Raw genomic sequence first — 22,050 nt, 5'->3', positions numbered from 1 at the left:
CATTTGCACTGCAGTTCATCGTATGAAAATGCCGTTTTAGCCGAGGTTTTTGCTCTCTGATACTTGAGAAAAAACCAAGGAAAAATACATTGTACAAAAACACGTCAATAGAACTCAAAACTAAGTAAATCGCATAAACTTTTAAACCTGCAGTGGATATTATGGATTCGGTTGGAAATCAATTTCTGGTCTTAGTCGAGAGAAGAGATCTGTGCGTTCGAAATCGTGAGAAGGTGCCAAAGTCGGCCAGATTAGGATTCCAACCGGTCTTACATGTCGTTTTCGTTTTTGCGGTGGTGCTACCGAAAATGTTCGTTTTTGATTTTCGTGCTACACCGTTGCAGCACTTTTTCTGCATCGCGCATGATAGTGTAGCACTCAAAAAATCGGGAGTGTACCTGGTGCACACCGTTTCCATCTATCAGCGTTTGCAAAGTTGTCAGTATTGTCGCGCTTATCTTAGATTCTCAGCAAGCTGCGTTCGAAACGCGCAGCCTCAGATCGCGCCAGACCGCGCACGTATGATTTGCACACGGTGTGCACCTTGGCTAAAACAGTTTTGCAGCCGCCGGGTGGAGCTGTCAGCCGCCGTGTACAAATCAAACGGGCGCAATCTTATGACGGCTGACTCAGATCAGCAGGATCTGAGTGATTAAGCTAGGATGCACAATATTTTGGTGTTTAAACACGCACACCAATGCAACAGCACCGAGTGAAAATGTTCGTTTATTCAGCAAAAAGTGTACACTGAAAGGCGGCTTGCAGTAATGACAAGCATAAAAATGTTTTTAAATTTACCATGGCAAAACATGATCATCGACCCACCAACGCTTCTTGTGTACGTTTTGTTTCTTCTCACATCAACCGGTTCGATAGCCGAGTGGTAGCGTGCGAGCCTGGTGATGTCAAGGTTCTTGGTTCGAATCCGGTTGCAAATAGAAACTTTTTTTAATTGAAAATCGAGTCCATGGTAAAATTGAAAACATTATTCTGTTGAATTGAAACGAAATTTAGTCTGCACAAATTTAGTGGCGTTGTGCATTTAAATTGACCCTCAGAATAGTAATTTTCACCGCAAGCCGCCGTTCAGTGTAGCACGAAGCGGTGTAGCACCGCCGCAAAAACGAAAACGACATTAATGATGCTCCAGAATTTCACCTTAAATTAATCCGACAAATTGATTGACTTTGTCGGATTGCATTTTGCATAAACTCCATTCTGGGAGCCCTATTTTTGTTTACATTTTTTCGGCCTGAAAAAATGACAACGTGCGCCGCAACATTTCGCGAGTTCCTGGTTTGGGAAGATTCAAAAATTACGTCCATTGTTTTTCGGGATTTCTAGACCCCCCCTCCCCCCTCTGTCACGCAATTTTCCTATACCCAATACACGTACTGTCACACTTTTCTAGACCCCCCCCCTCCCCCAAATGTTGGACGTAATTTTTGAACGTTCCCTTTCGTTGTCGTGATTTTGTTTCATCAATTTCGGGCTGAATTCTTAATTTCAGCGGGACCGGGAATACCCCAGCCATGAAGCAAACATTGGACTATGCGAATAAAGTGATCCTGGCACCCATGGTCCGAGTGGGAACGCTGCCAATGCGTTTGCTAGCGCTGTCGTTCGGAGCCGACATCGTCTACTCGGAGGAAATCATCGACTGGAAGCTGCTCAAGTCGGAACGAAGGGTGAACGGTAAGATCGGTGTTTTAGTGTTACGGGACTAGGCTTAACCATTTTTAATCTTGCAGATGTTCTAAAGACAGTGGACTATGTCGACAAAACGGACGGAACCATCATATTTCGAACGTGCGAAAAGGAAAAGGGGAAAGTGGTACTTCAGCTTGGAACGGCCAACGCAGAGAGGGCTTTGCAGGTGGGATTGAAACTGCAGGGCGACATTGCTGCTCTGGACGTGAACATGGGTTGCCCGAAGGATTTCTCCATCAAGGGTGGCATGGGTGTGGCCTTGCTGTACGATCTGGAGCGGGCCAAAGGAATCCTGAAGACGCTGGTGGATAATCTGAACATTCCGGTCACGTGTAAGATTAGAATAATGCCCGAGTTGGAGGACACAATAAGAACCGTGCAGGAGCTGGAATCAACCGGTATTGCGGCGATAGCAGTGCACGGACGGACAAAAATTGAACGACCTCGACATCCGGTGCATCCAGGTGAGTGGCTTTTTAATCGACCATCGAGTAGCAAACATTGATTTGATGTATGATGTTGTAGACGTGATTCGGGAAGTGGCCAAGGTAGCAAAAATCCCGGTCATTGCGAACGGAGGCTCACAGGAGATGAACAAGCGGTCCGATATCCTTAAGTTCCGGGATGCTTGCGGGGCTTCCAGTGTCATGGTAGCGAGAGCCGCCCAGTGGAATTGTTCCATTTTCCGTGCCGAAGGCCAGTTGCCCATTGAGGAAATCATCGATCGATACCTCCGGCTGGCAATAGAGTACGACAACCCTCCCTCGAATACCAAGTATTGCGTCCAAATGATTCTAAGAGATTTGCAAGAATCGGAGAAAGGACGAAAGTTTTTGGATAGTCAAACGTTGGAGCAAATTTGGTACAATTTCATATAGTTTATAATTTCATCATTCATTTATGGATTGATCTTTTTATTTCAGTGACGTGTTCAGCCTGGGGCAATACTGTAGAGCAAAGCAGCTTGAGTATCACAATGCTGGCATTCAGGGACGGAGACAAGCTGCACCCCAGAGAGACGATAACGAACAAGATGAAAATTGTCCCTCCAAGAAGGCCAAAGTAGAAAACAACGGTATTGGCGAAGAAGTGATACAGCACAACATCAGTTTCATCCGGGTGAACTATAACGATGGTGAGTACCGATATAAGCTATCTGGGAGGGGATACATTGGCGAAACTAGTGGGTGTATTACCAAAACTACACTTGCAGGGGCGACTCGTGACCTTTTCGGCTACATGTTCAACTTTTTTGTTTGGCAAATTTACGAAGCCGAGAATATTAATAACATCGTATGTACTACAAATTGTAGGGCCCATATAGCCGAGGCGGTAAACGCACGGGTATTCAGCATGACCATGCTGAGGGTGACGGGTTCGATTCCCGGTCGGTCCAGGATCTTTTCGTAAAGGAAATTTCCTTGACTTCCTTGGGCATAGAGTATCTTCGTGCCTGCCACACGATATACACATGCAAAATGGTCATTGGCAGAGGAAGCTCTCAGTTAAAAACTGTGGAAGTGCTCATTGAACACTAAGCTGAGAAGCAGGCTTTGTCCCAGTGAGGACGTTACGCCAAGAAGAGGAGAGGAGGATGAACTACAAATTCTCATACTTTTTTATGTTTTGAGGGCGAACTTGAAAAAAAAGTATGCCGAATTCTATAAGCATATGCTTAAGGTGAATATAGAACGAAGCCACACCTCGAATTTTCAAAAGCACAAATCTGAAGAACCAGGTATCGCACTAAGCTGAAAAGTTGATCGATTGGTCACCACCAGCGGGTGACCAATCGATCAACTTTTCAGCTCGGTACGATGTTTGGTTCCTCAGATTTGTGCTTTCGAAAATTCAAGGTGTGGCTTTGTTCTATATTCACCTTAATACAAAACGAAACAGATGAATGATTATGACTTATGTTGTTTTCGTGATTGAACATGGGTAGATACTGAATAAACTCGCAGTTGCAACCACATCCAAATTCAGTTCAGTCTGTACAAAAAAATATTTGATTATTATTGCGTATTATTATCATTTGTTTGTATGAACGTTGTTATGCTTTTTCAACTAATCTAGTTCCATCTCAAACACGACATCATAACATGACATGATAACATAAGGATAATCAGATAAAAAAAAATATCTTTGCTCATAACCACCCGATCCATCCACTGATTTCAAAATCAAATTTGCTCAACATGCTAACGCATTGAATCAGTCAATTGAACCAATTCAAAATTGCTTTTTGACCTTACTTTTAAAATATCAAATTTTGTGAAGTTTAACTCTATTAGCAGTAAACATGAAATGCGTTGATCCTTTGATTTCCCGCTGAAAATATAATCCATCAAGCATAGCCAACAACACATGCGCCGTGTGCAGAAAAAAACATCAGCGTGCTACATTCGTGGGCTCTGTTTGTTTCATCCGCATACGGGTACCGCCGTCACAACCAGTGCGATCTTGGCGATGGACAGTCAGACCGCTTTTCAGCACTGAACATACACCAACACAATGACAAAAATGCCCGTATGTATTCTTGTACAAACGGCACCTCTCATGTACGATGTTGCAGATGAACAGGCGACATAAACTTTGCAACCAAACAAATGCTCTGAGAGAGACGCAAGAGAGAAAAAACACTCCCATGCAACGCGACGGTTCGCACCGGTCGGTACTCTGAGGTCGGTACGACACCAGAAATGAACATGCATCAACAACGATAATCGTAAAATGTAGCGCATCCACCACGCACGTGTTTCTCGTAGGCGTATGAAAAATCGTCGTGCGATTTTCATAATGAACGGTTTCAGAGTTTTATTTTGGACGCATTTTAATGTGGCTCCACATGTGCAATGCACATGTTGGACATCTGGACGAGTCGCCCCTGTACACTTGTATACGTTTAGAATGTTCATCTTCGGGATCAAGGAGTGAGTTAGCTAGATCTCCTTTGAGGATATCAATCGGAGACGGTAGGAGGCAGCTGCGCACATAGTGTCAGTCTAGAAAACCCCAAACGGCAGAAAACGGCTAGTGTGTCGGATGAGATAATGGATGGAGCGTGGTTGATGAGGGCAATCAACAAGAATAGAGATGGGCTCTTCTGCGATGGAGGTTGCTGCGTAGCAGCTTGGCTCCATCATTGACTTTGACTCCTCAAGAAAGCCCACGAGAACCACGAGAAACTCGTGCCAACTGCGGCAGCGGAAGAACCCATGAAGTTGAGGGTTCCCAGCCAGCCGTCGGGTGAGGAGCTACCAGGCGGCGCTCGCAATGCTAGGCGGTTGTTAACTCCGAAGTCGGCCGGTAATTCGGATCCCAGTCAGGCGTCTCCTGAAAGCTGGGAAGAGTGAAAAGGCCGGTCTGTCCCAGAATTAAGGGGACAGAGTGTTGCGACCATTGATCGGTCCTCAGCAACCACAAGCTGTGGTGGGTATGGGTGAGGACTTTCCTTGGACCATAATGTAACGGAAGAAGAAGAAATCGCAGCTGGGGCGTAGGTACACCAGGCCTAAGAAACGTAGGAGGTTAGGTGCCTAGCGCAATAAAGGTGCGCGCTCGTCATCAAGACTGAAGAGCTTAAGTACTTGAAAATGTTGAAGGCGATGAGAAGCGACGTCAAGCTCGTGGATCTGCGAGCCGACACGTGCGCAGTAGTGTGGGACACGCTTGTATGGAAAAAATAAATCCTCGCTCCAGACGACTTTTTCGATTTCATTTAGGTCCCATATGAACTGTACAAAGTTTCAGCGCAATCGGTGAAACTATAATTTAGCGCAAACGGTTCAAAGTTTTCATAGGATTTACTATGGGAAAAGTTACACTTTCAATCAAAAAATTCCAGAGGTTGCCCTTTGCCTCCTTAAATCAAATCGATCAATGTTTCTTGTAGAAAAATCATTTGTGAAACTTTCCTTCGAAGACCGCAAAACGATTGGATGCTTGTGGAAAAAGTTATTGATTTATTACTGATTAGTGATCCAACGAACGGCTTTTTGTTTTGCTTTATCAGCAGCACTGCTGCTGCCGTTGTTGCATGGGGTGGCGGGAGGCATCACCACCCCCAGAAACAGCAGCAGCCAAGGCAGCAGCTACAGTGCTGCTAATAAAACAAAACAAAAAGTCGTTCGTTGGATCACTAATTAGTAATTAATAAATAACTTTTTCCACAAGCATCCACTCGTTTTGCGGTCTTCGAAGGAAAGTTTCACAAATGATTTTTCTACAAGAAACATCGATCGATTTGAATTAAGGAGGCAAAGGGCGACCTCTGGGATTTTTTGATTGAAAGTGCAACTTTTCCCATAGTTAATCCTATGAAAACTTTGAACCGCTTGCGCTAAATTATAGTTTCACCGATTGCGCTGAAATTTTGTACAGTTCATATGGGACCTAAATGGAATCAAAAAAGTCGACTGGAGCGAGAATTTGATGTTTGTCCCATACTAGTGCGCAGTGTTAGACGTACTCGTACATGTGAAATGTATTGGAACTTGACCAGCAGTATTGTGTTGTCCATAAAGGAAAGATTGATTTAACGATAGATTAAACTTATTTTCTTTATTAGTTGTTGCTTTTGGAAAGCTTGATAACAAATGAACTCACTGCATCGGAGCTACCGCTTGAATACTTGTCATTTATAGATCGCTGCATACTACAGTGCGAGAAATAAGTATAAAGACAGAGCCGATTTCCATAAAAAATAGTCATGTTTGTGGACTCGGTCGACCGAGGACACTTCCCCATCAATCACTACCTCAGCACTAGCACCACTAGGCCTGCTTCTATCTCTACCCGCTATCATGTACTTCGTCTTGGTAGAGTTAATTGTCAAGCCTATCCTCGCAATCTCTCTCTTCAGAGGACCATAAGCTTTCTTCACTGCCCTACGATCGATGCCGATGAGATCAATATCGTCCGCAAAACCGAGGAGCATGTGCGACCGTGTGATGATAGAGTCATTCCTCTGCACACCTGACCTCCTAATCGCTCCTTCAAGTGCAATGTTGAACAATAAATTTGGAAGAGCATCCTTCTGCTTCAATCCATCCAAGGTCACAAACGACGTAGACACTGCTGCTCGCTTCCGTGCTTAAGAAGTTCGACCGGGATCTCGTCCTTCCCAGCAGCCTTGCTATTTTTCAGCTCCTTAAGGGCCTTTTTAACCTCATCCAGTGTTGGTGGTTCCACTGCTTGACCGTCATCGATTATGTTAATCCTGTTACTGGGTTTCGTTCGTCATTCGTTGGCAGTCCTCGTCAAACCAACAATTACGTTGGCGTCGCTGAGCGGTACCTATCACCTCTTGCGCTGTAGTTGTCACTGCTTCGTGAATAAATCCCCATAAGCTGTTGACATCTCCAGATCCGTTGGTCTCGCCTATCCTCCCGTTTAGCTTCTGATGGTACTGTGCAGCAACCCCTTCGGCTGACAAGCGCTGGATATTGAAACGCATCGTCCTGTTGTTTCTTGAACTCGTGACGCTGGATAATCGCGCCCGAATTTTTGCGGCTACAAGATAATGATCCGAGTCAATGTTCGGGCCTCTGTAGGACCTCACATCTATGACGTCCGAAAAATGTTGCCCGTCGACCAGCACGTGAACTATTTGGGGGCAAGTATCACCACTCGGGTGTTGCCAGGTGTGTTTTCGAATATTCTTACGTGCGAAGTAGGTACTGCTGATTGCCATCCCTCATGTCACGAGGCGCAGACCATTATCGTTGGTAACAGAATGAAGGCTTTCCGTTCCAATGACAGACCGAAAGCAACTTTCTCTGCCGATCTGCACATTTGCATCTCCGATGACTATTTTGACATCTTGTTTAGGGCACTCTCCGTAGGCCTTATCAAGGCTATAGACACTATAGATTCTATAGACTCGCGGAGGCGGAGACAACTGTAGCCAAACGAACTGTCAGTTCGTGTAGCCGAACGAGCATGACGTCACGATTCCAATAGCGACAATGGATTGCGTGACGTCATATTCGCTCAGTACACTCTAAATTCATGGGTAAACACTAAAATCGTATTGCTCAACCATGTCTTCGCGAGTCTATGGAATCTATAGTGTCTATAATCAAGGCTCTCATAGAACTCATCCTTCATGTCATCGGGTTTGTCGTTCGTTGGCGCATAGATGCTAATCAGGCTGTAGTTGAAGAATTTGCCCTTCATCCTCAACACACAGATTCGGTCGCTTATCGGCTTCCACCGAATAACTCGCTTCAGCTGCTTCCCGATCACTATAAAGCCGACTCCGCGTTCTGCTTTACCGCCGCCGCTGTAGTAGATGTGGTACTTGAATGAAGTGTTGGCGATGGGATCCACCGCTCGGAATTCGCGTTCTCCAGTTTTGAGCCAGCGTATCTCCTGGATAGCAGCCACATTAACGCCGACATTCAGCAGTTCACGAGCCAGGAGCCCAACACGTGCGGGCTCATTCAAAGTTTTCACGTTCCAAGATCCGACTTTCCAATCGTTATCCTTTATTCGTTGCCGGGTCTGTTGCCGTTGAATCAATCCGTTTACTCTACTATTGCTTTTCTGGGTGTTTGAAGGTTTTCAGCAGGCTACCTTACCGGGGCCGCGCTGCCTACATTGCGTTGAAGTGGCTGCCTTCTTAGGTATAGCTGACGCGATACAGCATTTTATACTCAGCCGTTGGATGCCAGAACAGACGCTGTTTGAGCCGCATCTCCTTGGTGAACAGACGCTCGGGACGTATCTCCTCAATCTAGCTGAAGTCAGAAGGACAACAGTGCCCAGGCTGCACTACCAGCTAAGCACACAACTCTTAGCGGCGGTCTTTGTGAATTTCGTAATTCGATTAATAAATTTACAAAATCAATCACGCCCTACCACTAACAATTGTACCGAAGTTGAAAACCCGATTCTTGACCATCAACTTGCACATTTTTCCGGTAAATCGGGAACCATCTCGGCAGAGGCACTTTTCTGCTATAACTCAGCCAATTCTGAACCAATTGACACAATTTTTGAAACGCGATGAGATTCGTATAGTATAGCGGATTTAGTTCACCACTGGACTATCGCACTAGTTTTCAAGAGTGCGAAAACGCAAATAAAAGTGCGCGATTGCATCCAATCGACTCGGTGTCTTCAGAGCACATCGAAGAATTCGCCGAAGACATCAATTTGATTTGATGCAATCGCGCAGTTTTATTTACGTTTTCGCACTTATGAAGACTCAGTGCGCAGTCCAGTGGTGAACTAAATGCGGTAGGGTATCGGGATGCTTCCTTGGCATAGCCCCCTCGTTCGGCCTATCTCAATGTAAACCAAAAACTCAAACAAACACGCATAACTGGATATCGGAAAAGCTATGCGCCAAACAACTGTAACATTTCGTTTCAATTTTAGCACTTTGGAGCATTAAAATTGAATGAAAATGTCACTCTGTTTAACTTTTGTAGACGCCATGATTCTTCGGCTTAGTGGGTAGTCTATACACATGAGCTTAAATGGCATGATTCTGGAACATTTCGAATTGACTTTTCAATAACTGAACATTTGATGCGACGGTTAAAGACGCTATTTTGAACTTGTGTATTTGTTTTCAACGAATAATAACTATTTTACAAATTGAATGTGGGCCGAATATTGAGGACATTTTTTTCATCATGTACCCAAATCTTGGCCCATCAGTAAAGTGACGTCAAAAACAACGATAAAAAGGCATCAACAACATTTCTTGCGTAAGCAAAGCAAGCAAAGCAAAGCAAAGCAAAGATAACCGTACACATCGTAGTTGCTACTCCGTGATTGACCAGAACAATCGAAGTTGCACAGAGAGCCAATGAATGTGAAAGCTTGGGACTAGCTAACCATTCTCAATGTGCACAATTCGAGAGTTCAGCTATTTAAAGTCAATAACGGCGCTGGCCACGTCCTTACGGTCATCAGGAAAGGGAAGGAATGTTAGTTCGACAACCGTTGCTACTAGAAACCGTGGAATCCACAGCATCCCCACAGTTGTCACGGGAAGGAATGGTGGTTAGTAGGGTAGGGTAAGGTGTGGATCTAGGAGCCACCTCTGTTAGGTGATATGATCCACTAGTTATATGGAAATACACGTCGCGGTCTTCATCACGATTATGGTTTATTTGATCACGATGACCACTGATCCCGGATTTCGTGCTCGCGTTTCCATCGCCCTACCGTGGAAACCGACTGATCTACAATTATTGTAGCGCGATTCTGAACCCGGATTTTTCACTCGCACTTCCATCGCCCTACCGAGAAAACCGACTGACCAACGAATATTGTAGCGCGATTCTGATCCCGGATTTTTCACTCGCACCCCCATCACTCTTACCTGAAAATTGTCAGCCATTCGAAAATTCTCAAGCTAATCTGATTCCGCATTCCACACTATCGCTTGCATGGCTCTACCGTGTAAACCGACTGACCAACGAATATTGTAGCGCGATTCTGATCCCGGATTTTTCACTCGCACTTCCATCGCCCTATCGAGAAAACCGACTGACCAACGAATATTGTAGCGCGATTCTCGGCATCAACAACATTTCTTGCGTAAGAACCAGAAAGAACGAACAGGAGAAAGATTTTGTGTACGGTGACTGTAAAAATATAACACAATAATAGGGTTGCGTTGTTTTCGTTACTAGATTAAGAAAGAACTTTAGTTAAAGTAATTTATTTATAGTTTTTTGAAAATTTGGCTCCGAAAATGTAATTTAAAAGTAAGATTGGTGAACAAACAGAGATAATACTTGAGCAGAAATATTGAAAAAATAAGATAATAAGTGGTTTTAGTGCATGGCAAGCAATAGGCCAACGTTGTATCCACTAATAGGCCAATTTTTGTACCATAGACCAACGTTGCATACCATCGCATCGAATCTTTTCAGCTTAATTAAGTAAATTCTTGAATATTTACGTAAGTTTACTTCCAATTGGAGAAACATGCATTGCCTAGAGTGTGTAAGAGGGTCAAGATTCTATAACATTCCCCAGAAAACCATTCCCCAGAATACCAATCCCCAGAATTCCATTCCCCAGAAAACCATTTCCCAGAATGTACCATTCCCCAGAATGTACCATTTCCCAGAAATCCATTCCCCAGAAATCCATTCCCCAGAATGCACCATTCCCCAGAAATCCATTCCCCAGAATGTACCATTCCCCAGAAAAGCTTAATATACTCTGCTAAAAAGTTTAATTCGATACACAAACAGTAAAATGTTGATCATAATGATATGTTATACCCCGGACAGACATGTGATACGAGTATGATTCCTGTACAACGGTACGCAGTGTCAAGAAAATTCTAACAAGACTGACTTGAACTGAGAGAATTTTCAGTATGGCACTCATTTCAAGCGCAATTGTACAGTGATTCTTGTATCACATGTGTGTCATAAGTATTATAGGCAAGGATTTTAACATTATAGTGTTATTACGAGCAAATATCTATTTCTTATACGGTATATGTAACAAATTAAGGTAAAAATGTATACATACATACATATCCATAAAAATATTCTAAAATGGTTCAAACGTTTAATTACCATTGTACACAGTTGCATGTTGATTTTTAAACCTATCTTGAAAGTTCACAAACTGTTATCATTCCAGTTGCGTTGCTATAAAATGTTTTGTTTTTGACAGATTTGTGAAAATTGTGCAGCACTTGTTTTACGATGAATAACGTTTTAAAAGTGATGTGCAAAATTTACAGAGAAAACGCATATTCTTCTGATGTGGTTCAGTGTACAAGATACTAAAGACTCAACTGACCACGCTTTTCTTTGCAAACGGTTGGAGGGATCCATCCCAATGGCTGTTCTCAAATCCTAATTATTCGCTTCAAAGGCTCTTCATTCATACGGCATGAGAAGGGCTTTCATCATTATTCCAATACTATGGAATGGAATAGAAAAAGTGAACATATAAGCAGTTTTAATGCCAACAATTCTAAATATTTTTAATGAAGAAGGGAAAAAGTATCATTGTTTTCCTTTTGGCATTCAAAAACCCAACAATGTTCCTTCTTTTTAAACAATATTCTTTTTAAAATTAAGGCAATTAGTATTTTTTTTAAATTATAACTGCTTACATTTTCTACATAGATTCTCCCTTCTTTTCTACATAGGCTGTTCTTTCGAATTGCACTTTTGAGGAAATTATGGGCATTATTACAACCACCGGTGTTAAATTGCTGTTATATTTATTATATTTTTTTTTAATTTCTAGACACCTGTGCTTGTGGTGCCGATTGTAACTAGCCTAAACATTGTAACTCGAAAAAACAACCTATGTAGAATGTGTGAAGAATTAGCAATAAGTTAAAATTCACAAATACAAAGAAATTTAAAAAAAAAAACCTATGTAGAAAAGAAGGAAAAATCTATGATGAAAAAGTAAGTAGTTGTGATGCCGATAATTTCCTGAAAAGTGCAATTCGAAAGAACAGCCTATGCAGCAAAGAAGGAAAAGTCTATGTTGAAAATGAAAGCAGTTATAATTCCAATAATTGTACCAATTGCCTAAATTCTAAAAAAAAGCTTGTTTAAAAAAAGGAACGAGCGCCGCGAATTGGCAGTTGGTCAACTCTCAAATTTTCAAATAAATCGTTAAATCGATGTACGATGGCAATTATCAGAGTGTTACGTTTCCTTCTTCGTTAAAAAAAATGTTTGAGTCGTTATAAGAATTGTTGGCATTACAACTGCTTATATGTTTATCAAAAATTATCCCTTCTTTTGCATAGGCTGTTCTTTCCAGTTGCACTTTTCAAGAAATTATCGGCATTGCAACTGCTTACTTTTTTAACATAGATTCTCCCTTCTTTTTTGCATAGGCTGTTCTTTCGAATTGCACTTTTTGGGAAATTATGGGCATTACAGCCTCCACCGGTGTTAAAATTGCTGTTATATTTATTTCATATTTTTTTTCTAAATTTCTAAACACCTGTGCTTGTGGTGCCGATAATTACCTGAATAGTGTAACTTGAAAGAATAGCCTATGCAGAAAAGAAGGAAAAAACTACGTAGAAAATGTAAGAAGTTTTGATGCCGATAATTTACTGAAAAGTACAATTCGAAAGAACAGCCTATGCAGAAAAGAAGGAAAAGTGTATGTTGAAAAAGTAAGCAGTTGCGATGCCAATAATTATACCAATAGCCTAAATTGTAAAGGCAAATCATGCTTATTTCCGAAGTTTTTCTTGTCAAATAAGAATTTTTGGCAGGATGTTTCTTCCGGTGATTTTTTACGAATAAATATTTGATTTTTAGCTATTAATATAAACCATTCAGAATTAAGGACAGACTTGTTAGAATCCCAAAATGGCCGCCACAATGGCCGACTTTGGCACCTACTCACGATTTCAAGCGGACAAATCTCTTCGTAAACAAAACCAGCGCATCTGATCTTCTTATTTTAAGCTTATTACGAGTGAGAAAGAACAGAATAATAAAATACACTGTTGTTTGAAGCTTCAAGCTTCTTGAGATTTGTGCGTCTGAAGTTCTGATGCACTGTTGAAGCGGGATTTCAAGACGTTTGTCCTTAAAGCAATAGTTTTATTTTTTTCTGGGGAATGGTACATTCTGGGGAATGGATTTCTGGGGAATGGTACATTCTGGGGAATGGGTTTCTGGGAAATGGTTTTCTGGGGAATGGTACATTCTGGGGAATGGAATTCTGGGGATTGGTTTTCTGGGGAATGGTTTTCTGGGGAATGTTATAGAATCGGGTCAACATATTATTTCTAGTGCTATTAATTCATGAGTTATGGTCAAAATTGTCAAGGCGGCTTGCAAATTAGGCCAAGGAATGGTACACATACCCGATTCTATAACATTCCCCAGAAAACCATTCCCCAGAAAACCAATCCCCAGAATTCCATTCCCCAGAATGTACCATTCCCCAGAAAACCATTTCCCAGAAACCCATTCCCCAGAATGTACCATTCCCCAGAAATCCATTCCCCAGAATGTACCATTCCCCAGAATTCCATTCCCCAGAATGTACAGTATGCGGCAGGAAAAAATGCGAAAGTGTTTTTCAACTTCAAACCTCATTTTCGTCCATTTGACATTAACCAATCTATGTTTCAACGTTCCATGATCTATAATAGGCTAGTTTTCTGAAAAGTTAATAAAAAAATTCCCATTTTGGTCACTAACCTTTACAGGGCGGCGCCTGAAGATGAAGACAACCAGAATTTTCAAACCGCAGAAAATCACACAGGTCGCTAAATTTCGCATCTGATAAAACCAAATTTTTAATTTTCTCCCCAACTAACATTTTCAGCGCTATAAGCTTCAGTCATTTGCTTTCTGTTGTGTAACCATCGAGTAAAAGCAGTCAACGCTGAATAAAAGGAAAGCTAGTCAAATATAAAGCATAAGCTAATACACGACTGCAAAACAAGCACCATCCAGCTACCAAACTCGGTTTTCAGAAATCCATTGCTTGTCACTGGGGCTGCCTTTACTCCACTCTATTCCAACTCCGGGAGATTTCCCGGAAGATGTGAAAACTTGAACACATCGAATAGGAGTCCCCACTAACAAAACAGCTGCTACTATACAGTACAATTCGTTATACTGACAAATCCCCAAACCAGCAGCGCTTTAAAGGCCGTTATGCGATTTTATTACGGCTAGAATCTGTAATAAATAAACTGTTGGTTTACCAACACGGCTTGTCGGATGTAAACATTATTGTCAAAACAAACTTTAAGCGGGATATATAGCTACTACACAAATTCTTTACAGCTATCCATCTCTGTGCTGTGAAATTATTTGGGTTGCTTTTATTGCACTTTAATTCAATGCCGGAAGATTTTCCGGAAGATGTGCAAATCGAGTAAGAGTCCCAGCCACTACAACAGCTGCTTTTATACAGTACGGTTTGTAATGTTGCCAAAACACAAAACAGCAGCGCTTCGTAGCCGTTTAAAGAACACTCTTTCAGCTAGAAGCTGTGAAGAAGAATCTGTTGGCGCAATCACACAGCTTGTTCAATGTGAACATTATTGCGTTTGACGTTTCACAAGCTTTTGCAGCAAGATGAAGTTGGGTAAGGTTTCTTGTGGCACAATTATGAAGCCTTGTCTGGAGTAAAACAAAACGGGCTATTTTCTATGTTATTTATATATAGCAGTGTGGCAGCGAGGACATCATCGGGACCAGTGGATACGGAGATCGGGAGTTCGATTCCAAACAGCGGCAAGTACTTTAATTATTCAATTTTAAAAGTGATAATTCCAGTTCCACATGTATTGCGTCACGATATCCATAACCTAATAATATTTAAACGTTTAATTTGGGGATGCCGTATAACTATTATTTAACAACTGCGAAAAGGCTGAAAAAGCGCCTTCTTAAGATGTTATTTAGTTAGTGGTTACATAGGAGCCGAGAAAAGAGCTATGACTTGGTGGCATAGAAGCTTCTCGCACAGCATATACATGCTGATTAAGTTCGCCAGATTCATTGGTATAGGGCTTGCATAGAAGCTTCCATCTATATGTACAACACAGTAACTCAGCATCAAGCCGTATTGAGGACGCTTTGTTGACGTTTACATTCACAATAAATGTTAGTTGGGTCTACATTATCATCAAATATATGTACTTATTTCATCTGGTATGTGAAACTACATGGCTCTGGATCAGTGTGGTCTGGTTGTTCATCGAATTTGAGCTAATTTTGTTACTGTTATAGTCATTTTGTTTAATGACCATTGGGCGCGCAGTTTATTGATATCCGCTTAGGGGGTGTCCATAAACTACGTAGACTCTGAGGGGGGACGGTGGGGTCTGGCCAAAGTCTACGGTCCTTACAAATTTCGAAAATTTTGTATGGACGAAAGTCTACGAGGGGGGAGGGGGGGGTCTGAAATTGCCAAAATTGAGTCTACGTAGTTTATGGACAGCGCCTTATTAGGCCCACATAATCACATGTTAAACATCGAATATGTTCATTTTTATTTTTCAGTGCTAGAATGTAGACATTGACTGATACACTGTCATGAAAAAATAGTCATATATATCCCATATTTAGCGTGTAATAGTGCCTTGAACTTTTCGCATTTTTTCCTGCCGCACCCTGTACCATTCCCCAGAAAAAAAAATAAAACTATTGCTGTAATTATGAATGGTTTATATTAATAGCTAAAAATCAAATATTTATTCGTAAAAAATCACCGGAAGAAACATCCTGCCAAAAATTCTTATTTGACAAGAAAAGCTTCGGAAATAAGCATGGTTTGCCTTTACAATTTAGGCTATTGGTATAATTATTGGCATCGCAACTGCTTACTTTTTCAACATACATTTTTCCTTCTTTTCTGCATAGGCTGTTCTTTCGAATTGTACTTTTCAGTAAATTATTGGCATCAAAACTTCTTACATTTTCTACGTAGTTTTTTCCTTCTTTTCTGCATAGGCTATTCTTTCAAGTTACACTATTCAGGTTATTATCGGCACCACAAGCACAGGTGTTTAGAAATTTAGAAAAAAATATGAAATAAATATAACAGCAATTTTAACACCGGTGAAGGCTGTAATGCCCATAATTTCCCGAAAAGTGCAATTCGAAAGAACAGCCTATGTAAAAAAGAAGGGAGAATCTATGCTAAAAAAGTAAGCAGTTGCAATGCCGATAATTTCTTGAAAAGTGCAACTAGAAAGAACAGCCTATGCTTAAGAAGGGAAAATTTTTGATAAACATATAAGCAGTTGTAATGCCAACAATTCTTATAACGACTCAAACATTTTTTTTAACGAAGAAGGAAACGTAACACTCTGATAATTGCCATCGTACATCGATTTAACGATTTATTTGAAAATTTGAGAGTTGACCAACTGCCAATTCGCGGCGCTCGTATAGTTTTTGTTTGAGTTTGACGTTTGCTCACTACTGCCACCTAGTTGATGATTGGCCAAATTCAGTCCTTTTAGAATTAAGCGAACCTATTTCCGAGACTAAAATTTAAATCGAAAAATGTTCGAAGTGTTACGTCTGTTTGTCTGTGGTGACATTGTTTTCCTTGCGGTATTCAAAAACCCAACACTGTTTATTTTTTTAAACAAGCTTTGTTTTAGAATTTAGGCAATTGGTACAATTATTGGAATTATAGCTGCTTTCATTTTCAACATAGACTTTTCATTCTTTGCTGCATAGGCTGTTCTTTCGAATTGCACTTTTCAGGAAATTATCGGCATCACAACTGCTTACTTTTTCAACATAGATTTTCCCTTCTTTTCTACATAGGCTGTTCTTTCGAGTTACAATGTTTAGGCTAGTTACAATCGACACCACAAGCACAGGTGTTTAGAAATTTGAAAAAAATATATAATAAATATAACAGTAATTTAACACCGGTGGTTGTAATAATGCCCATAATTTCCTGAAAAGTGCAATTCGAAAGAACAGCCTATGTAGAAAAGAAGGGATAATCTATGTTGAAAATGTAAGCAGTTATAATTAAAAAAAATACTAATTGCCTTAATTTTAAGAAGAATATTGTTTAAAAAGAAGGAACATTGTTGGGTTTTTGAATGCCAAAAGGAAAACAATGATACTTTTTCCCTTCTTCATTAAACATATTTAGAATTGTTGGCATTAAAACTGCTTATATGTTCACTTTTTCTATTCCATTCCATAGTATTGGAATAATGATGAAAGCCCTTCTTATACCGCTTGAATGAAGATCCTTTGAAGCGAATAATTAGGAACAGCCATTGGGATGGATCCCTCCAACCGTTTGCAAAGAAAAACGTGGTCAGTTGAGTCTTTAGTATCTTGTACACTGAACAACATCAGAAGAATATGCGTTTTCTCTGTAAATTTAGCACATCACTTTTAAAACGTTATTCATCGTAAAACAAGTGCTGCACAATTTTCACAAATCTGTCAAAAACAAAACATTTTATAGCAACGCAACTAACAGTTTGTAAACTTTCAAGATAGGTTTAAAGATCTACATGCAACTATGTACAATGGTAATCAAACGTTTGTACCATTGTAGAATATTTTTTTGGATATGTTTGTATGTATACATTTTTACCTTAATTTGTTACATATACCGTACAAGAAATAGATATTTGCTAATAACACTATAATGTTAAAATCCTTGCCTATAATATTTATGACACACATGTGATACAAGAATCACTGTACAATTACGCTTGAAATGAGTGCCATACTGAAAATTCTCTCAGTTCAAGTAAGTCTTGTTAGAATTTTGACACTGCGTACCGTTGTACAGGAATCATACTAGTATCACATGTCTGTCCGGGGTGTAACATATCATCACAGAGAACAGACATCTAGGCTAGAACAAATTTCATTCGAAAAGTTGTGTAAGGATTTGAATCTTTACTTGAGTAAGGTTGCAAACCAATACACGATGACAACACTAACGCCACCAAACACCATATAGCCACAGTCAGTGGTGAATTGAAACATTTCAAGTGGTGAATTAAATTGATATGGGAAATTAACCGATTGCAGCGCCACGCTATTGCCACTTGTGTTGCCGATTTCAAATGGCCGTTAAATTCCTTACACAGTTTCGAAACTGGACTTGGATGTCTGTTCTCTGTGATATCATTATGATCAACATTTTATTGTTTGTGTATCGAATTAAACTTTTTAGCAGAGTATATTAACTTTACTATTACTTTACAGCTTTTAGTAGAACTTGTTACTTCAGACTCCAGTTTAATTTAAAAACACTTCACTAATACTTCACTTTTGCAAAAGAAAATAAAAAATGAATAACTCTTTTAAAGAAAAACTAGAAAGGACGAGCAAATTCCTTTTAATTTTACTACTGTGCTTATCTTCGGACAGATAGGCCTATTTCGTCTGTGACTTACAGACTTCTTCAGTGTCAAGTACTCGACTGAAGAAAACCTCGCATTCGTTGTGGTATTTATACTAGGAGTGTATGTGTAGGTACGTGTGTGGGTAAAAGTGTAGGTATAAAAATGTAGGTACAAAACTGTCGGTACAGATTTGTAAAAAAGGGGGTGTATCTACCTGTTAGAAAACAGGGTGTCAATAAGATACCTAAAGCTAGGAAAATTCCTACCGATTTGGTAGGTAGTCAATTGGTGTTTGTTATTTTTTCCTGCCGATTTGGTAGGTAGTCAATTTGTGTTTTGTGTATTGTGTAATGTTTTGTGTGTGTTAGGTAAAAATTTAAACAGCCACGTGTACCCATTGCCCTGATCCTTGTTAAGTAGTTTTTTATTGTTTTGTTTGTAAATTTCTAAACTTTCTGCAACATCAAGTTTCCATGGGTTTGTAATGTGTCGTAAGAGTTTAATATTTGAAGTATTCAAAAAATGTCCTTCATTGAAAATATGTTCAGCAACTTTAGATTTAAAATGATGAATGAGTCCCTTGTCTGTGTCTTTGTGTGCTGTAAAACCGACACACACTCAACGCACTATTCCAAATTCATCAAATCACTCACATCAACACAAAATTGCATCCTTCAATCACATGATACACCGAATGCAGACACTTCCACTTAGTGAAACAGGAAAAACGAAAGAACTTAATTACATTTTCGAAACAGCACAGTTGAACGGTTACACAAAACAAACAATACAACAGATTATCAACAAAAAGACACAACAACAATACAGACGTTCTTTGACTACACTGACACGGACAGAACCTACACTTAAACGGATAACTGTGAACTACAACAAAGACACCAAAAAACTCCGACCAATTCTCAGAAAGTTTGGTTTTGAATTAGTTTTCACAAGCAAAGCTAACCAACTTCAAACTCTCTTAGGATCTACGAAAGACCCGTTGGACAACTTAACAAAATCTGGTGTTTACAAAGTAACATGTAATCACTGTGACAAAATATACATAGGACAAACAAAACGCACACTCAACACACGATTCAAAGAACACATAACGGAAGTATCAAAAGCACACAAAGACACAGACAAGGGACTCATTCATCATTTTAAATCTAAAGTTGCTGAACATATTTTCAATGAAGGACATTTTTTGAATACTTCAAATATTAAACTCTTACGACACATTACAAACCCATGGAAACTTGATGTTGCAGAAAGTTTAGAAATTTACAAACAAAACAATAAAAAACTACTTACCAAGGATCAGGGCAATGGGTACACGTGGCTGTTTAAATTTTTACCTAACACACACAAAACATTACACAATACACAAAACACAAATTGACTACCTACCAAATCGGCAGGAAAAAATAACAAACACCAATTGACTACCTACCAAATCGGTAGGAATTTTCCTAGCTTTAGGTATCTTATTGACACCCTGTTTTCTAACAGGTAGATACACCCCCTTTTTTACAAATCTGTACCGACAGTTTTGTACCTACATTTTTATACCTACACTTTTACCCACACACGTACCTACACATACACTCCTAGTATAAATACCACAACGAATGCGAGGTTTTCTTCAGTCGAGCACTTGACACTGAAGAAGTCTGTAAGTCACAGACGAAATAGACCTATCTGTCCGAAGATAAGCACAGTAGTAGAATTAAAAGGAATTTGCTCGTCCTTTCTAGTTTTTCTTTAAAAGAGTTATTCATTTTTTATTTTCTTTTGCAAAAGTGAAGTATTAGTGAAGTGTTTTTAAATTAAACTAGAGTCTGAAGAGTATATTAAGCTTTTCTGGGAAATGGTACATTCTGGGGAATGGATTTCTGGGAAATTGAATTCTGGGGATTGGTATTCTGGGGAATGTTATAGAATCACACATACCCTATTTCCGTGTACAAAATTTTAAGTCAATTAGTTTGGAATTGACTGAGTTACAGCGAAGAGTGCCCAAAATACCGGCCGCTGCCCAAGTGGTTCGCTACCCTATCTCCCATCATTATAAACGCTGTTCACAGCTCAGGTGTATTGTCGCAGCTCTGGTATATGCTCGCATCATTGAACCTGTCCAGGGGGGATGGGGGTCAGTAAATTCGCCGAAGAAAAACCAAGAGAAAGCATAGTGTGCGGCATACCTACTGTTTATAGAGTCTAGTAGTGTGATGGCATGCTGTCTGTTCCTCTGTGTTAAAATTATGCAGTAATCTGGATACCCTTAAAACACCCAATTTCAATTTCCACACAGTCATTAAAAACCTTTAGTTTATTTAGCAATTTATTTTCAATTTCAGATGTAGAGCTACCCAAAAGTAAGCTGTACCTGTACACGGTGCGGAACAACCTGAAGCTGCCAAAGTACGAAGTGATACACAAGGACAAACTGTTCCGAGCCATCGTCCAAGTCGGCGACGGCAAATACAGCAGTTCGTTTTGGGAGAAAAGTAAAAAGTATGCGGAACAATCTGCCGCACTTACCAGCCTACTTCATCTGGGCATTGTCAGTAGGGAAAAACTAATCGAAAATGGATCCATGATAGGATGAGTTCAGTTTAGTTAGAGGCATAAGATGCAAAATCGAAATTTTATTTCCATGAGATTCTGTTAAGTTTGGTTTACATAACTGTAAATATGTAGCATACAGATGAGTTTAACTAGTAAAAAGCTTAAACAATCAAGACAAACTGTAAACTGAACTTATTATGGACAACCGCATTCTTCTACAATCATCTTCGAAAGGTCCTGCTTGATGACGCGAGAGTCTGGTCCGTAGAAAATGAGGGACATTGGTGAGTACTTGGTCGGTGCACAGCATTGGTGGATTCCTGTAAGTTGACCCTGCCGTCGGTATTCGTCCACCACGTATTGGTATTCCGCTGAAAACTTGTCCGGCAGCAGGCAACTCCCTTTGCAGTAGTTGGCGAAGTACCCGTGAGGTCGTATGATCCAGTCGTCCCACTTGAGCGCCTTGAAGTCCACGTAGAACTTCTGCTTGCAACACTGCTCGTTCGGGGCACCGGTACAATCCAGAGCACGTCTCCGCAGACGCTTCACATGGTTTGTCGCAAGGCTCACGTAAAGGTAAGGCCTATTGTAATCGATAAAATTTTCCGGTTTCTTCTTGGGGTTTATCTTTTGCGCCTTCAGGAACGATTCCTTGTTCTTGTTTTGATTCTCGTCGAACAGATGGATGGTGATTTTATTTCCACAACCTGAGCAATCCACAAACAACCGCAGACTGTCGTTGGTTTTCTCCGAGTGCCATGCTCGGACAGCATTTGTGACGTCTATCTCTTGCCATCCCAGCTTTTCCACCGATATTGTATGTTTGGCCACCATGGCCGTGTGTTTCGTGAATTCCTGTGGAAGAAAATGTTAAATATTAGGATAGCGTAGCATAGTCCGTTTTCCTAGGCACTTTCCATAAACTACGTAGACTA

The 22,050-nt window shown here is 40.4% G+C and overlaps 2 protein-coding genes across 4 annotated transcripts in view; one reads left to right on the top strand and one right to left on the bottom strand.

Annotated features, from left to right (window-relative positions):
• Window positions 1-1,442: 1,442 nt before the first annotated feature.
• Window positions 1,443-21,306, top strand: LOC109431478 (tRNA-dihydrouridine(20) synthase [NAD(P)+]-like). 2 transcript variants are annotated; one of them, XM_062845734.1, is made up of 5 exons: window positions 1,443-1,695; window positions 1,752-2,174; window positions 2,236-2,572; window positions 2,634-2,845; window positions 20,885-21,037. In XM_062845734.1, the coding sequence occupies exons 1-5, from the start codon at window positions 1,533-1,535 to the stop codon at window positions 20,908-20,910; spliced, it is 1,161 nt and encodes a 386-aa protein (XP_062701718.1). In that variant the 5' UTR covers window positions 1,443-1,532; the 3' UTR covers window positions 20,911-21,037. The 2 variants fall into 2 exon arrangements, with proteins under 2 accessions (XP_062701718.1, XP_019563235.3); XM_019707690.3 differs by having other exon boundaries at window positions 1,444-1,695; window positions 20,905-21,306.
• The window catches only part of LOC109431480 (inhibin beta chain-like), a 51,332-nt gene continuing 50,438 nt past the window's right edge, over window positions 21,157-22,050 (bottom strand). For both annotated transcript variants that reach the window (XM_062845736.1, XM_062845735.1), the window contains exon 4: window positions 21,157-21,970. In XM_062845736.1, the coding sequence (XP_062701720.1) occupies window positions 21,311-21,970 (660 nt within the window). In that variant the 3' untranslated portion in view covers window positions 21,157-21,310. The remainder of the gene's footprint in view (window positions 21,971-22,050) is intronic.

Source organism: Aedes albopictus, chromosome 1 (genome assembly GCF_035046485.1).
Source record: "Aedes albopictus strain Foshan chromosome 1, AalbF5, whole genome shotgun sequence".
NCBI classification, from domain to species: Eukaryota; Metazoa; Arthropoda; class Insecta; order Diptera; family Culicidae; genus Aedes; species Aedes albopictus.
The sequence above is the reverse complement of the archived record's forward strand: the minus strand, read 5'-3'. Positions and strand labels throughout refer to the sequence as shown.